This window comes from Eschrichtius robustus, chromosome 19 (assembly GCF_028021215.1).
Source record: "Eschrichtius robustus isolate mEscRob2 chromosome 19, mEscRob2.pri, whole genome shotgun sequence".
Classification (NCBI taxonomy): domain Eukaryota; kingdom Metazoa; phylum Chordata; class Mammalia; order Artiodactyla; family Eschrichtiidae; genus Eschrichtius; species Eschrichtius robustus.
The window spans coordinates 52013802-52031718 of record NC_090842.1 but is presented as its reverse complement, the minus strand read 5'-3'; the positions used below and the strand labels follow the sequence as shown (position 1 = coordinate 52031718).

Below are 17917 nucleotides of genomic sequence, written 5' to 3'. Positions count from 1 at the left end.
ACTACCGATATTTGCTTTCTTGGGATTCTGGCATTTTCTGCTCCCTGAGGAGGGCTGTGTGTTCCTCTCAGTGAAGCAAATGGAAGAAATGAAAAACGGGCTTGGGGGAGGGATGTTCCAGCCTGGGTGTGAGCTCCAACTGACCCCCAGTGTTGGATCTGGCTCCCTTCTCCCTCTCTCCAGGACACAGGATGGGTCAAATGGGGGTCATGCCACGCTAGTGCCCTTCCTTTCTCTTTCTCTGGTGCGTGGAAAGTCCCAGCACGGTTTCAGCCTCAGACCCTAATTTACAGGTCCCCAAGGGGAAGGAGGCAGTTCTCGACATCACAGGGCTCCTGGGACCAGCTTGCTTGGGAAGGAGGCGGGAGTCGGGGTGGGGAACACCAGGACTTCTCCATCACCCTATTCACTGCTGAGTTCCATGAGCGCGGGGACCTCACGGTCCTGTTCGCTGCAGAATCCCAGTGCCCGGCCACGTTGGGACTCAACATTTCTCGTACGAATGAATGAAAGTGGAAAAGTGCCCCCTGCAGTAAGAACCCACCTCCTTCTGGGTCAGCGGCCTTCCTGCTCTCGCCGACTTTCATCCCAGTCCCCAGGAAGGGACAAGGCCCACACACATTTTGCAAGCCCTGTATATTGTACCTGCTTGATGAGCAGACTTGGTTTAAGCCCAGAAAATCCTTTAATTACTGCTGCTACTTCTGGCTGGGTTCTGGGAAGGAACTAATTCGAGCAGCAGTCACTCGACCTGACCTATTAAGAATGTAATTTCATTATTTGGTCTGACCCGGTCGCGGGCAGGGGGTTACAATAACTGGTTTTGCCAAGTTCCTGCTGGAATGGCAATTCATTCCTCACCCACTTCTGTGGTGACAACCCGCAGACAACTCCCACCCTGGTGCCCAAGTCACTTGCCCCAGCCCAGGCCCTGATTGTGTGTGTCCCACGCCTGCTTGTGGCAGATGGCAACGTCAGTGTGCACTCCAAGGAGCCAGCCCCACACTTCAGTGGGAAGTGTTCCCCATGTGAGGTGTGAGCCCGAGGCGCGCACACACCTCATGGTTGTGCACATACACACTTGTACACAGGATCACGGATGAGAGCCAGACACACACACATTCACAGAGGTCCCCGTCCTTCACCAGCAGATCTATGCACAAACCAGAACGTGTCTGCAACACACAGGAATGAAGTACACCCCACACATCAGTATGGCACTGTTTGCAGGCCCCCAGGCTGGCCCTCCAACAGTGTGTGTCTCAGCTCTGAGTGGCTGTCAGTGGTCACCCATAAGACCCTGTGTCTTTGGGATCCAAAGACCCGGGTTCTAGTTTAGGCACTGCTACTTCCTGGCTGTGTAACCTTGGGCAAGTGACTTTGCCTCTCTGTGCTTCAGTTTCCCTATCTATAAAATGGAGACAAGCAGCTGTGAGGTTTCAGCGTAAAAATATCTATAAAGCAGGTAAAGTGCAGTGCCTGGGACACAGGAGGCACCTGGCACTCATACCATCGTCACTGCCCACAACACACCCCCAGGTGCCAACTCCCTGGGTGCTATTGGGACTCTCGGGTCCCACTCACAGCCCCAGTGTCATTGCCACTCCCTGGCCCTTGCCTCCCTGACACCTCCGCTACCCAGTCATCTTCTGGGCCCCCCAGGTCTCAGGCCTGAATGGTGAACAGTGATCTGGCAGGGCTCCTGGCCCCCTGAACTGGGCAGCGGCCCCTCGGGCTCTGGGAAGCCACCGTTGGTCAGCAGACACCTGGAGAAGCTCTGCCCAGGACTCGCTTGGGGCCTGGTTTGAAGTGAGTCCTGCCAGGGCTGGAAAGATAAAGAGTTCCCTCCCCACCAGGGAGACCCACTACCTCTCTGTCCTGGGGCGGGGGTGGTGGGGGGAGTAGCTAGGGAGGGTGGGAGGGGGCAAGTCTCAGCCTGAGGGAGGGCGGGAGAGTGGACACAGCCTCTCCTTCCAGCCCATCCAACCAACAGGCGGTGACAAGCGTGACCAACCAACTCTGAAAACACCTTCCAAAGTTTGAGCTGCCACTTAAAAATCAGAAGAAATGATATAATTATATGTTACAGATTCCTTGTTTCTTTGAAAAACTAAAAAATAAAAAGGAGGATCTGGCCACCCTGGGCCCGCATTCCACACGGCGCTCCTGGCTGGAGCTGAGCAGCGGCCCTGCCCCAGAAGCCAGGGACCATCTGTTCCCCCCTCCCCTCCCCGACCCCGTTCCCTGTGGTCTCCCGGCCCTGGCAGCTCTGCGCTGATACATTTTCTGATGGGCCTGGTGACCCCACACCATTTTTTTTTATTGACATTCCCCCTCATCCCTTCCTCTTTCCTATCTCCCTCCCTGCGGGGCAGGCCCAGACCCTGAGGGCAAAGGTCAAAAGCACCCACAGATGCTTGTAGCCTTTGGAGAGGTGGGGTGGGGGTCCCAGACTCCTTCCAGGCTGCCTTTTCTTCCCAGGACCTAAGCACATTCAGACCCACAACCAAAACGTGGTGAGGGGTTCACAGATCACCCCCTCGGTCCAACCTAGTTTGGAAACCACCTGGGCTGAGAACCACTGGTCGGGGACTGGACCCTTGACTTGCTTTGAGGACAAGCAAGCTGGGGTGAGCAGGTAGCTTGGACGGGGAGCGCCTGCCCTATGGTGGCCGGTCTTCAGGACTGCTGAGGAGGGCTGGGAAATGCCATGGCTAGGTCGCAGGGCGTGGTAAGGGGCAGCTCCCAGCTTCCTGCCTGGACCCCAGACGGAGAATGGGAAGACCCCCCCCGGGGCTCTTCACCCCTCCGTCAGGAGCCAGCCAGCTGCGCAGGGGCTCCTGAGCAGCAGTTGTTGGGGACAATGGAACCCATTTAAGTTCAGCTATTTTTCCCAGATAAATAAAAAATTTTAAAAGCGAGAATTGTCCACTGAGTCCTACCGTGATTCAAGTTAAAACTGTAGCGCCATAAATCCTGGGAGATAAGCTTTACAATGAAAACATCGGCAGACACGTAACGATGAGCTTCTGGCTTAGATGGGATCTGCCTGAGCACACAACTGCCTGCAAAGATTTCGGGAAGGAGACCCACACTGACCCGAAGGCTACAAGAAAGGCATCATCATAATAGGAGGGGCCAGCATGCCCACCCGGCAGGCAGTCGGTGCCCAGGTGAGAGCTCCACTTGGCCTGGCCCGAGGGCATCCCTGATCGGCCCACCTCACCATGGACCCGCATCGGCCTCCAGAATCAGCCTCCGGCACTTCTGTTGTCATAACTACAACCATGACATTTTCGGGGTTTAAAAAAACAAGAACCAGCTATGAAGAAGGATGACAGTCGTAGCAACAGCCTTGTCCTTAGACCAGGTTCTGGCAGAGAACCATTTCTCTGCTGCCCACGTTAGCAACCTAGGACTTCTGGAAGGTTAGCAGGGCCTGGATAAGCACAAGTCAGGACCCGACCGGAACCCTTCCCCAAGCTGGCAGTGAGATTCACTGTCTCCCCAGCCTCTCTCCCAGAGCCCTGAGACTGCAGACCAAGTGGGGCTGAGTGGGGAGGCAAGTTGGAGCAGGAGGCCACCCCCAGAGCCCTGTGCCACTTTGGGATTGAAGTCTTGCCCTGCCCTCCTGCTCTCCCTGGCAGAGCTCCTGGGCTGAGCGGGGGGCTTGGCTCTGATGTCAGGTGACTGACTCCCCCTCCATCCCCCCACTGAAGGTGCCTGGTTGGTGTATGGGCACAGAGGTGGGGAGGTGCGGGGTCCCTGCTAATGCCGGCCCAGGTGTGCTCCCCGCGGTGGCCCAGACTAGGTACTTCTGGGGCATCTCACACACAGATCTTGAGCCCTCCTCCTCCTCCCTGGATCCCTCCTATTCATTCTGGGCCGGGCAGATGGGAAAGGGGTCACCCCACACCTGAGCCCCGCTCTGGGCTCACGGAGTAGTGACTCACATCGCAGGTGAACAGAGCCTGATTCACCTCCCAGGTCGGGGCTTGGTGGGGGGGAACAATCAGCTGCTGTGGAGACACAACCTGAAACCGGGGCTTCCGGGGTCGGCACGAGCATCGGAACCGCCAGCCCAGCTCGGCCGCTCAGCCCCGCCCAGACCCGGACACAATGGGAGCCCCAGTTTCCCAGCTGCACTGTAATTTCAGAAGGTGTCTTTGTGTGGGTTTTATTAACCAAGACGCCAGAGGAGCCTTGGGGTTGGGGCAGGGAGTCTGGCTGCCAAGAAATCTGCTGGGTGTCGGCAAGAAATGCCCTTTGAGGAGATGGTGGAAAAACAGAAAATACGAGAACTGCTGACCGCGACGTTAACCAGCAGCAACAGGTGAGGAGGGCAAAGTGAGCCTCGGAAGGGCTTTGCAAGCAGGCAAATCTGGGTTCGAATCCCAGCTCCGGCCACTCTGGCTGTGGGACTTTGGGCAACTGACCTAACCTCTCTGAATGTAACCTCTCTGAATGTAAGCTGAGGACGATGATGCCTGCGTCTCACTGGGTGAAGGAAGATGAAATAAAGGCACCCGAGACAGTGCCTGGCGCCAGTGAACGATAACTATTACTAGGTTTCATGCACACTGAAGCTTAATCACATTGTCTCATTTAAAAAATTATCATCGTACACGTGTGTGGAGCTCTGTGGTTTTCAAAGGCATCTTTGTCCAGTACGTCATTAGAGCCTCAGAGTGACCCTGTATTCTATTTTTAGCATTTTACTTTAGTTCCTTTAAAACATGTCTTGCTCTTATTGGATACGATTGTCCCCATTTTCCATTCTGCTCTCCTTTTTACTTTCTCCACCCCTAGGAACATGTAGCATAACAATGCTGGGACCATTTTCTATTAATATCAGTTTTCAGATTACAGTGATAAGATGTCTGTTTCCTAATTTAATTTGGTGATTCCTGTTATTAGTTCCTACACGCTCATTATTTTTCACTTAGCATATTCTAACGCACCAAAGGAAAAGTGAGGCTCCAGCTGGAGGCCTCCAGGGTGTCTTCCGCAGTGGGGAGGGAGGAGCCCAGGAAATGGGGGCCACAGCAGAGAAGCAGATGCCAGGGGGCTGCAGGCCGGGGCGGTGTCTCAGGTGAGAGAGGATGGGGGCGGAGTAACTTCCACTGCAGACGGGCCCGCAGTGGACACTCCTGAGGTCAGGGCATCCCAGGGAGGGCTCTGTGAGGGTCTTCTCCCCAAAGCAGACTTCAGAGAAGGCTCCAAAACCAGCACCCCCCAGGGCCTACCAGCCCGCCTGGGCTCTGGTGCCCACACTTGAGGGCTGCGTGTTCTGACATGGTCCCCCTTTCTGGCACTTATTGTCTGATTGCCGTGGAAGTCCCATGTCTGCCCCTCCATCAGTACTGTCCTCTGCACAACTCCAGGGGGTGCCCTTCACACCACAGTTGAAATCAACACTACCCTGGAATTAGCCTAGAACACAGTGTGAGTGGTGCCCTTGACATGTGTAGGCCCTGCCTCAGTGCTCCCACTTGACCAAGCCAGGGCTCAGCCATCGTGCCATGGGCTCTAGCCACCCCTGGTCCCCAACCCTCCAATCGTCCGCACTGACCCCACCAGTTCCCTTCCCCAGGCTGGCACAGTGATGGCTGGGCTGGCCCAGCTCACTGCCCGCCCTGTGGCACCAGAAAGAACCCCCCACAAAGCCACTCTGGAGTTGAGGAAAGGGGGGACAGTAAGCCCCAGGGCCACGCTTGGAAGGACCACCGCTACAAGCATCCTGACCGCAGCCCTGACTTTGAGAACCCAGTGCGTTCTGTGACAAGGAGCCGGCATTCCAGAGAACCGAAAACTCAGTGGGTGGCTTTAACCAGAGTTAAATTTTCTTTGCTGTGGTCATAGAAAGGCGAGGCGAGGCAGGTGAGGCAGCCTTCGTGAGCCCTGGGAGGCGTTTGGCGAAGACAGTTTGAACACACATGCTTGCAGGTGCGGTGTTTAGAAACACTGGGTTCTGAGAGTCCCAGCCCTGCTGATTTTGCAATGATATATTGCCAGCTACTTAACAGGATGGATCACTGCAATTACATGTCACTTCTGATATTCACAGTCACAACAAGGAGGTGTCAGTTTCACAAGGGTTGTAGGAAATATATATGATGTTCCACAATGCTGTTAGAAAAAGGTTTCAGGAGACAGACTCGAGAGGATTCTAGTAAAACCTACCTGCCCAGGCAAAGCAGACAGCTCCATGGAAACTGGAGGGGCTGGCTCCCCTGGCCGGGGAAGGAGCGTGGGCTTAGGCACACCGGCTCCAGCAGGCTGCCCCTACCCCAAGGCCACCTTGCCCAGAGAAGGGGGAGGAGGGACGGCCACCGTGCTTATGGTTATTCCATCACCCTCACGTGGGTGAGCTGCTGAGAGCGTCTCAGCAGTTACCCCTGTGGCCCTGGCTCACGCAGGGCTTTTGGCCTGGTGGTGTCTCAGGGCTACAAGGGGTCACACCTGGAGAAAGACAGTCATTGTAGGAACAAGACAAACCCTCTGACATTGACCCCTGCACATTGGCACAGGCAGGGCCATGTGTCCCTGGTAACCATGGAACCGAGAGTGAGGGCCATGCTTTCTCCAGCCAACACAGCCCTGCCTCCAGGGGACCAAAGCAGGAGCTCTGTCAATTTCTGAGTCAATTCTGGCTCTGTTCGTTTCTAACTGTGAGATATTGGGCACAATACTTAGCATCATGCACTCTGGAGGGAGACCACGGGCTCCCACTGAGTCTCATCCAAATCCACTTCACTGCTTCTGCTGGAGGTCAGCATCTTGTCACCTCTTGTGCCCTGGAGAAGGCCAACAAGCAATCCACAGCCCCCCTCCTCCAGGAAGCCCTCCCGACTCCTCCAGCCAGGACCTTGCCCTCAGGTGTGTGAGAGCGAAGGAGTGAGTGTGTGACCTGCGTGAATGAAGATGCCGGTGGAGGAGGGATGGGCAGGGTGGGAGCTTCCTGCTTTTCTCGCCCGTTCTTGTGGTCTGTGAGTCTGGAACCCTGGGTGGAGGAGTCACAGTGCAACTCCACACACCCTGCCCAGCATCTCAGATGCCATCTGCCCAAAATAGAACATGTGGTCTCCAGCTCCCTCCTCTGACCACTCCCTGTCTGAAGTGTCTGCTTCGGTGAGTGGCACCCTAACCCCCATCTACCAGAGACAGACACTCTGAGCTAGAGTCACCCTGAACCCTGACGGCTGCCCTCCTCACCCTCCTCATCCTCCCACCCATGTGGTCACCAGCTCTGGGGTTGCTGACCCCATGATGGCCCTGAACCACCTCTCCAGTCCCTGCCTGCCTGCCCCAGGCCTTGCCATCTCTTCCAGCCTCACTCAACCCCTCCCAGCCACTCTCCTTATACTTGTGGTCTCCTCCTCTGCTCCTGCCCACAGGTCCACGACATGCAGTCACTGGAGTGGGCTCTCTGATGGCCACTGCACCCTCAGAATCCCCAGAGCTTTCCTGCTGAGCCTGCAGCAAAGGCTCGCTCCCTGCAATGTTCCAAGGGCTCATGGGGCCCAGCACCTGGCTGTGTCTTCTGCCACTAGTCTGGATCCCTGGGTCTCACTCCAGCCCCTAATGCACTGGGAACTCTTCCCACGCACATTCTCTCATGCCTCTTCGATCCACGCTCTTCTCTCTGCCAGGTTCTGCTCTGGGACCAGACAGGCCAGCCCGAGCGAGCATCACTGCTGTTGGGAAGGCAGTAGGTGCCGCGGGCAACAGCCCGCTGCCTAAGGATGAATCCGGGCTCTGAAGCCCAGAGCTTTATGGCCCTGGGCACAGCTTGTAACCTCTCTTACCTCGGGCGCCTTGTCTGTCAAATGGTGTAACAGTACTTAACTCAGGGGGTTCCGAAAGTATTAAATGAGTGCTAAGTACTTGTGAAGTGCTTGTCTTAGTGGTGGGCACGCAGTGAGTGGCTGGGAGCTTTAGCCCCCCATCAGTGTTTTCTGCGTGTCCATCCTGTAAGTCTCAGGACCTCATTTATTATAAGAATTACATGCATTAAAACATCTAAAGGGCTTAGCACAAGACCTGGCACGTGGTAAACTTCTGTTATTATTATTATTCCTGGATGCCCTGGGGCCTGGTTATGGACCAACAAGTCATCAGAGGCTGTCCTGTCTGCACTCGGGGCCGCTGAGCCATCACTGTGGCTGCCTTTTTCCCTCGGCACCCCAGCACTGGCCTCAGTCCCCAGAGACCCCCCCCCCCATCACAGCTACATGGCTTTGGAAGAAGCAAAGAGCTACTTCACTAAAACGTGGGGTGGCTCACTCTAAGGAAATCCACTCTGCCAAAACCAAACATTTAAAAAAAAACCCAAAAAACAAAAACACCTATTTGTAGTGTGCCAGCAACAGAATCTGTATCATAAGGTCACAGTTTTAAAATATATCAGTGAATAAGCCAGTCAATCCACTGTTCACTTTGGCTTCATGGGTCACTTACAATGCTTCGCTTCACCCCATTAAAACAAAATCCATCCCACTTAAAAGAATGAAGAAGGAATGATAATATTTAGAACATCACAGGGGAGGGGGCTGGGGGACGGATGGAGGGGGAGGTTGGGGTTAGCAGATGTAAGCTTTTATATACAGAATGGTCCTCCTGTATAGCACAGAGAACTATATTCAATATCTTATGATAAACCATAATGGAAAAGAATATTTTAAAAAAAGAATGTATATATATGTATAATTGAATCACTTTGTTGTACAGCAGTAATTAACATAACATTGTAAATCAACTATACTTCAATTTAAAGAAATAAATTAAAAAATTAAAAAAAAAAAAAAGAACATCGCTGGACTTGCCTAGTGGCACAGTGGTTAAGAATCCGCCTGCCCATGCAGGGGACACGGGTTCGATACCTGGTCCAGGAAGATCCCACATGCCGCGGAGCAACTAAGCCCATGCGCCACAACTACTGAGCCTGTGCTCTAGAGCCTGCAAGCCACAACTACTGAGCCCACATGCCACAACTACTGAAGCCTGTGCACCTAGAGCCCGTGCTCCGCAACAAGAGAAGCCACCGTAATGAGAAGCCCATGCACCGCAACGAACGAAGAGTAGCCCCCACTCGCCGCAGCTAGAGAAAAGCCCGCGCGCAGCAACGAAGACCCAACACAGCCAAAAATAAATAAATAATTAAAAAAAAAAAAAGAACATCACATTGTACAGCCCCAAATGAATGAACGGTCTAGGCACAGGGTCAGTGGCTAACTGACATCCCAAAAGAAAGCCGGGCAGATGTGCGTCTCCCAACGGAAGAACATAGGACCACACATGAATTCTTGCCAAAAAAAAAAAAAAAGAAAAAGAAACCAACCTGCATCTGATCAAGCTGCTAAACTGACTTAATTTATAGGGAATAGGAAGAGCAGAAGTCTGTGCTGAGCTATACCAAACAGGCACGATCAGCAAAAATCCCAGCTGTGGGAAACCTACAGGACCTGCGACCCAGTTTCCTCCAATAAATAGCAAGAGAGAAATAAAGATGTGCAGGGCCTCTTATGGACTGAGAGAGACTTAAATGACTCATCCACCAACTGCGACATGTGGACCTTATCTGGATACTGGATAGAACAAATTGGAAATAAAGGTATTTATGATATTTGTGGGACAACTAGAAATGTGAACACTGGTCATTTGGTGAGATTAAAGAACGGTTGAATGTTAAAAAAAAAGAGTTCTTATCTTTTAAACTGAGAAATATATTGAAATATTTATGGCTTTATGGTTACCAGGGGGTAAAGCGGGGCAAGGGGGGAGGGATAAATTGGGAGACTGGGATTGACATAGAAACACTACTATATATAAAGTAGATAAAATAAGAATCTACTATATGGCACAGGGAACTCTACTCAATACTCTGTAATGACCTACGTGGGAAAAGAACCTAAAAAAGAGTGGATAGGGACCTCCCCGGTGGTCCAGTGGTTAAGACTCTGTGCTTCCATTGCAAGGGGCACGGGTTCGATCCCTGGTCGGGGAACTAAGATCCCGCATGAGGTGTGGCGAGGCCAAAAATAATTAAAAAAAAAAAAAGAAAGACTGGATATATATGTATGTGTATAACTGATTTACTTTGCTGTACAGCAGAAACTAACACTACATTGTAAATCAACTATACTCCAATAGCAATTAAAAAAAAAATTGATGGCTGAATTGATAGGCCATATGGTATATGCTTCAAAAGGAGAGAAGTGGATGGGGCTGTGGATGGGGCCCTCTTGAGGCTACTGGGTGTTGGGTGCATGGGGTTCATTGCACTATGCCAATCTACTTTTGTGTGTGTTCCAAGCTCTCCATAATACAAAGTTCATAAAGACAGGCAGCTCATAAAAAGTCAGTGTGCCCAAACACACATATGGAGTGTACCTTCTGTACCCCCAGGGCCAGCACATTGGGATGTGTTATTCCCGGTTCTGGTCTGCTCTCTTCCACTTAAGGAAGGGGCAAGTGTAGTCTCCTGGGTCAAGAAGTGAGTTTCCTGAGGCCTCAGAGCCTGGCAATATTGGAGACTGAAAAATAGTAGGATAGGTGGATTCTCTGATACCCAAGAAAATCTAATCTTAGAATTGAAGGTAGGTTAACCAGCAGTGATTTATGTTCCAGGAGGTTTGATTTTAAATATAGCAAACATTTTGGAAAATATCGCTTGGTTTACAAAAGTTGGCAGCCCCATAGGATTGCATCTAATGCACAAACCAGGTGAGATTTGCTGACTGGTCTCTGAGAAGTTCAGGTGCTTTTAACAGCTGGTAGTTGCATGGGAGAAATCTGAAGGACACCCCCAACCCCAAGGGACCACAAACAACTAAAGGCTCTGCCTGCCTCCTCAAGCTTGTTTCTGGATCTTCACCTGCCCACCCTCCCCCTTCCACCTTGATCAGTGCCACCAACAGCAGACACATACGAGACACAACAGCAGACACATACGAGACACTCCATTCCCAGGGAAGTTTCTGCTGCTGGGAAAGCCAGAGTAGCCCATGTGGAATTTCCTCTGAAGGTGTCCCCCACCATCGGCCTTGCCTGATCCGGATGACAGGGCAGACCCCACACATCCACACCTCCCGTGGGTAGAAATCCTGACTTGTCCAGGGCCCTTGGGGCCACCCACCCATGCAACTGGATACATACACTTTGTAAGTACTGGTTTCCAACAGATAAATGTAATCAAGGTTTATATGCTCAAAGAAGCCAACAGGATGGGATTGTTTCACTTGAAAGATCAGAAGAAAATTGTAACTAATGTTGTGGAAAATTACTTTGATATTGCTTTCTTGGTACCGAATCACAATTAGGCTGCTGTGAGAAGTACAGGGAAAGAATAAATGAATAGCAACAAATCAACACAAACAGCCTGTGTCAGGAACACTTTGCTCAGGGAAAGTAATGTAAGCATTACTTAAGGTTTTATGACTGTGTTTGATGTGATTTCCGTAGGACGTCCAGGTTGCCCATCACCTGGCATGTGGCGAGGGGGTGGTCCCGTTTCATCTATAGCCTGAGGAAGGGAGCTCAAGACCCAAGTGTGCTCCTTGCCTGGGTTTGCCAGGCCGTTGCCATCCCCGGCTGCAGCGGGAGGGGAACCTCAGCTTCCTGCCATCCTACACGCCCTGCCAGCTAAGGCTCCATGCTCCTCTCCTGTTCACCACTCCACCCCACCCCAGAAACCCCAGCCATCCGGTGGGCTCCCACCCCACCAGTAATCAAGGAGATCCGCACGTGCGTGCACTGGGGCAGCTGTGCAAGGCAGTGCTGGCTGGCGGGCGGGACGGGAATCCACGTCTGCAGAAGACATGAGGGGCAAGGGCTCTGCGTTGCCAGTTGCTACAGCACGGTGGGGGGTGTGTGTCGTGGCCACCAGACCCCGAGCCTACCCAGGAAAATAACACCTGTCCCCAGAGGACACCACGGATGGGATACCCAGGTGGACACCGCAGACACACTCATGCCTTCTCTCCCAGGCTCGTCCCATAGAGCGCAGACACTGGACACACAGATCCTCTGCCCACGTGTGCTCCAACCACACGCACTCACCAAGACCTGTGCCGAGGATACACGGTGCCATTAACCCCAAGCCCTGTCTGAGGGCCCTTTTCTGGGAGCTCGCTTCTGCATATATAACCCACAACTGCAGAGACCAACTCTTAGCGCCCCTGCTGGCGCTGCCTGTGGACCCCGGTTCCGCTGACACAGTGAGCCGGCCACTCTGGGGCTCACGTGAGGCTGCAAAGTCTCCGCAGAGGACCAGCTCGGTCATGGGCCCCTGCTTTTGCTTCTTCAGAGGCCAGGAAGCAGCCAGACCCACCTTCGACGGCCACCCCCTAGGAGGGTCCGGCCCAAGCGTGGGTCAGCCCCAGTGACTCACCCACTGCGCCTCCTGGAGACCCAGCGCCTGGGCTGCCTCTAGCTGACTCTCTGTGATGAGAGAATCAACTCATCAGCCTCTCCCACCAGGGCCTCTGATAGCAGCTGCCAGGCCCAGGGCCCCAGCTCTGGCCTCCTCGTGCTCCTTCTGCCTTTCCACGTGTTGCCTACAGGCCCCCAGTCTGAGCCTGGGTGCAGGCTGCCCTGAGCATGTGAGCCATGGCTGAGGGGGTGCTGGGGAGGAGGGTGCAGGCCTGAGAGCCCTCCGCACTCAGGGCCAGGGGCCCCTGTGCCATGTCCCGCACTCCTGTGCTATGGGCTGCGGGCAGGGACGGCACAGGAATCTCTCTGCCTAACTTCCCAGCCTCCACACCTCCTTCATTCTGTTCGTGTCCTGGAGCACAGGGCCGTCATCACGGACCCTCTCCTAACAAGGCCTCCAGGACCACTGCTGGGAAACGCTGGTGCTCGGGCCTGGCAACCACGCTTTTCTCTCACCCCAAAGCAGAGTGGTCCCCGGCCTTGGCCCCGAGCCGGATGCCCTCCAGCCCTGCCGTGCTCTCTGTGTCCCAGCAAGAGGGGCTTTGCCTGAGCTCCCCTCTCCATATCCTGTCCACCCCGAGGCTCCAGAACCATCCTTCCTGCTCTCCCCTCACTGCCACCCCACCTCTGTCAGGGAGGGTACTTCCCTCCAGTGTGTTAGGAGGAAGCAGGTGGGGGGCCAGCAGGGGCCACCTCAGCTTCACAAAACCAGGAGGTACCCCGACCTCCCTGACCAGGCTGGAGAGGCTGAATTCGAGGGGTCCCCAGGGCTGGGCAGAGAATCAGAGTCCCATTTGGGAGGCCTGGGCTGAGGGAGAAGGCATTCATCTTCGGATGTCCGAGACCATGTGGAAGAGGCCCCGAGAGGTGGCAGAATCCTCCTTAAATCTGGGTTTCACCAAAGGCAATGACCAGCTGAGAGACGGGCAGCCTGTCTGTCCTTCCCCAGAAGAGCGCACAGGCCAGAGGCCAGAGGCCAGAACCCTGAGGCTGGTGGTCTGACAACAGACACTGTGTTCCCACGCTGAGGCTGAGGACCACCAGGAGGAGGCCAGGACCCCTGCCTTGGCACCAGAGCAGCGTGGAGACCTGCCCCTCGGGCGGGAAAGCCGGGGTCAGCAGACGGCGGGGCGGAGAGTGAGGGCTCACCTGGCACCTGCTGGAGGGCGAGCTCCGTGGGGTCCTGCAGGCTGATGAAGAGGAGGAGGCCTGCGGCTCCGAACAGCAGGATGGACGAGAACATGCAGGCCAGCCGCATCGTTCCTGCTCGCGGGGTCATCCAGGGCTCGCTCTGGGGTCACCTCTCGGGTGTGGGAGGCGCGTTCTTCCCTCATCGTCCACACCAGGTGTCCATCAGGCCACGGTCTATGGAGCAGCAGAGGAGAGAGACGGTCCATCACTGAGGCCCAGGGCCCCAGTCACCGCACTCGACCAGCGTAATCCTGGATCCCTCCACCCTTACTCAGGTGCGTCCCTTTCACGTTTTCAAGCCCAAGGAGGTGAAGGGAAGCCCGGTCACCACCTGTGGCCAAGACACCAGCTTCCTGCCAGGGTCTCCTGTATCTGCACCCCTAGAAAAACCATGGAGAGAGACACTGCCCAGCTCCTGCCCAGGGGAGCCCAGGGTGGAGACCCATCACCCACAGCCGGGGACAGCGGCCACCCCCCTGCAATGTCCAGGCAGGAATCTGGGTCCTTCTCCCTCGCAACTGGCCTGCTGGACAGAAAAGCTCTTGGGTCTCTCTCTGCCCTGGCTCCTGTTTACAGGGTGCTGGGGACAAGGGTCTCCACGGAACTGGAGGCTTCGAGAAGGAGCCTCCCAGGCCCAGAGGATGGCAGGGACTGAGTGACTCCCCACCCCCACCAGCCAGAGCTTTCCCTCCCTGACAGACTGAAGGATGGGCTGGTGGGATCGAGGCTGCAGTGGATAGTCACACCTGCAGGAGCTGAAGCTCTGGCCAGATCACGGTTGTCCCTGCTCTCAAAGCCCCGGGGCCTGGAGCTGAGACGGGGCAGCCAGACCCAGATCTGACAGACCCCAGGCTCAGAGGCTGTGTCCCTGCAGATGGACCCCCACTGCTCTGGCCGCTGCAGACCCAGAGCATGCCTGCGTGGCTTGTCCCAACCCTTGTTCCTCCTGAAGTAGAAGAAATTGCAAATACACCAGTACCAACCAAGAGACATCGGTTGGGCCAGGCTGTGGGTCAAGACGGGGGTACCCCGGGACTTTCCTGGTGGTCCCGTGGTTAAGACTCCACGCTTCCACTGCAGGGGGCGTGGGTTCGATCCCTGGCCTAGGGAACTAGGATCCCACATGCTGCGCGGTGCGGCCAGAAAAAGAAAAAAAAAAAAAAAAAAAAAAGATGGGGGTGCCCCAAGGCCATCTGCCCAAGGGAAGGATGTAAGTTCCTGCAGTGGGGCGGGGCTCGGTGGGGTGGGACAGGTGCGGAAGGGGAATCCGCCCAGTAAGCTGTCACTGGGTCCCCTTACCTTCACTGGGTCCTACCTGCCCGGGCCCAGGGATACCACCCTCTTTCCACCCAAGGAGCCCTTGGGAACTTGTCCCTCCCTGGCACAGGGCAGTGCCCGAGGGAGGCTGAGGCCAGGTGGGCAGCTCCCAGCAGCCTCCAAGGGCACAGCTGGGTGGCTGATGGGGCCCCAGACCAGATGTGCTGCTCGGCACAAGGATGGTCCCTGCCCGGGGTCTCCTTGGTGCGATACTTTGGTCAGGGAACCCATCTCCGACCTGGCACCCAGGTGCTGGGGGAGGAAACCCTAACTTTTTTCCCTCTGCATCCAACCTGGGGGGCGCGAAGCAGGAAGTGATACTAAGAGAAGCCCCTCCCTCCTCTGCCCAGACAAAGATTCCCAAGGACTAGACAGTTCTCAGCAAAGCTCTGAGGCTGAGGAGAGTTAAATTGCAGGTTTGGGTTTCTCCCCTCTACAGTCTCTGTAATTATTTTTTCACTCAGTTAACTTTAATTAACCTTCTCCAGGCCTCCATGCACGGGAACGCGCCTGAATGCCGGGCTCTCTGGGCTGACCTGAGCAGGGGTTTCCCACGGCCTCTCAGCTTTTATGTTTGGGATGCAGTGCTGAGCCGGGCTCGGTTTGCCTCTGGAGTTGGCCCTGGGGTTCCAGCTGGCCCTGACCTCGCTGCAGTGGCCCCCTGCCGCAGAGAAAGATGGCTGCTTCCTGCCATTACCAGGGACACTTCCACCCTGGGCTTGTGGTGGGTGAAAATGGGTAGCCACGTGTCCCCAAAGGCTCAGACCCTGAAGCCCCTCATGAAGGGCTGTGACCTCCCCCTCTGTGGTTGCCCCAGATGGGACTGTCCTGGGGACCTGGCTCATCATCCTGCAAAGGCACAGATGCAAGAGTGCAGGCCCCAGGCTCCGGGAAAGGACGAGGCCACTCTCAGCGCTGCCCACAGCATGCCCGGCACCCTGTGGTCTCCCAGGCCCTTCCCTCAGCGATGACAGGCCCTGAGTGCAGGGCCCACAGGGTAAGCCTATAAGCAAGGCCGCAGCTGTAAGGACACCCAGCTTATGCTGGCCATGGTGTTGGCACATCTCCTGCAGCCACACCGGCCTGCAGAGTCAGACACGAGGCCAGGAGGCTGATCTGATCTAGGGTGAGCTCCGACGTCAGGACATTTCGTAAGGAGGGGGAGGAGGAAGGCGGGACGAAAGGATGGCAAATTGATGGCCAGCGTACACAGCTGCCCGGTTAAACAGCTAATAAAGAGCTGCCTGATCTCGACCCAGAGACTCTATTGGATGAGAAAAGGGGATTCAGACGCACATGTGATCATCATCGCACGGTCTGTACAGTGGCTGGCCCTGCAGAAGTGAGTACAGAAGAGCTGGTCAGTCCCTTTTTCTTCCTAATCCGTCACACTGTCGCCGTTCAAGCCAGTGTCGATTCCCCTTGTCCTGCAGCCACGACCTGTCCTCACTTGTTTCTGAACCTGCCCAAACCCAGCCCACCCGGAGCCAGGCTCCAGCAGCCCACGTGCCTGGAGCTGGGATGAGGACCACATCCCCGCCCCCAAATCTGGGGGAGGAGAGAACACAGCCCCAGGACCTGCACCTTCACTGTGGCAGGAGCGTCAACCATTCAAGTGTCTCATTTCAGCGACTCTTCTCTTTGTTGGCCCCCAAGAGAATATAAGCCCCTTCCCCACCAGCCCAGGGAAGCTGGTGTTAGAGCCGTGCATGGCTTCCCTTGCCCAGACCCAGCCCTTAAGCCTCGGACCCCAGCCTTCCCCCCCTGGGACCCTCCTCCCAGTGGTGGCTCTCACTGAGAGACCATCTGATTGGCTAACTCCCTGCTCCACGTAAACAAGAATCAAAGGTTAGCATGCCTCCCCTCCTGGGAGACTGGTTTGCAGTCTGCCTGGGTCTTCAGTGCCCCAGGAGGGGGCCAACATCACGTTATCCGTAGGAACCTCCTTCCTTTAAAGGGAGGTAGCTGAGAGGTCACGAGCAGACCACCAGACACTCCAGAGGGTACGCACATCTGACCCCCTACTGTTCCCGTGAGGGTCCTTGTCTTCAAAGTCACACGTTATTTTCAAGGCCGTGGGGAGAGCTGTCCAAAGGCTGTCTCCCTCTCCTGGGAGTTGAGCTGCTGCCTGGGAAGGGGACACCACACTCTATCACAGGCTGGGGCCGGGCTGCCCGGGGCCCAGAAACACATTCACAGGCCTCCGCCCCCAGCTGGGAGGACTGGTGCAGCCACAACACGCACTGCAACACCCTCGGCTCCGGCTCCGATGACAAGTGTAAAACCCTCCCCTACTTCCCTGCTTCCCTTCCAAGGCCAACAGACAATAAGAAAATTCAAGTAACTGGGGGTGGAAGGGGGAGGGGTGAGGCAAGAAAAATAAACAGCCCACTGAGTTTCCAGAAGGTCCTGCCCTCCTCACAATTTCTAGTGCTCCCAGCGGCTTCTCTCCCTGAGGCCTGAATGGCATCACCAATTTTTACAGTAAGAAAAAGAAATCCAATTAATCTTGTAAACACCTCCTGGGACACAGGGCAGGGCCAAGGATTTCTCCTATTTCCTTATTTATCTGATTTAAAAATTCGTCTCTAGAAAATTCACTTCAGGGCACAAGCAAGGACTTGGGAATTCAGCCAACAAAACACACGCACCTCCAGTGGCGAAGGGCCGGCAGGCAGACGGACGGACGGCTCCAAGGACACACTTGGTTGTGGACGCTCCGAGGCCCAGACACTCACCCCAGTCACCCAGAGGACGCTGTGCCCCACTGGAGGCGGCAGGATGCATCCAGCCGCGTGCCCACGGGGTGCACTCACTTGGCATGCAGACCCCAGGCCCAGGAAAGTTCTCTGTCTAGTCAGTCTCCACCTCTAACGGGCAGGAGCGAAGAATGACGTCCCTCCCGGCTGAGGGCTCCAGGAGAAGCTGCTCATCGGGAGAGAGGCTGCTATGGCAACTTGAGGAGAATGGAGCCAGG

The 17917-nt window shown here is 55.2% G+C and overlaps 1 protein-coding gene across 1 annotated transcript in view; it reads right to left on the bottom strand.

The window, feature by feature from the left end:
* CHST8 (carbohydrate sulfotransferase 8) overlaps positions 1 to 13711 on the bottom strand; it is a 66128-nt gene extending 52417 nt beyond the window's left edge. Inside the window, exon 1 of the mRNA XM_068528944.1 lies at positions 13582 to 13711. Coding sequence (XP_068385045.1) covers positions 13582 to 13711 — 130 coding nt within the window. The remainder of the gene's footprint in view (positions 1 to 13581) is intronic.
* Between the last annotated feature and the right edge of the window lie 4206 nt (positions 13712 to 17917).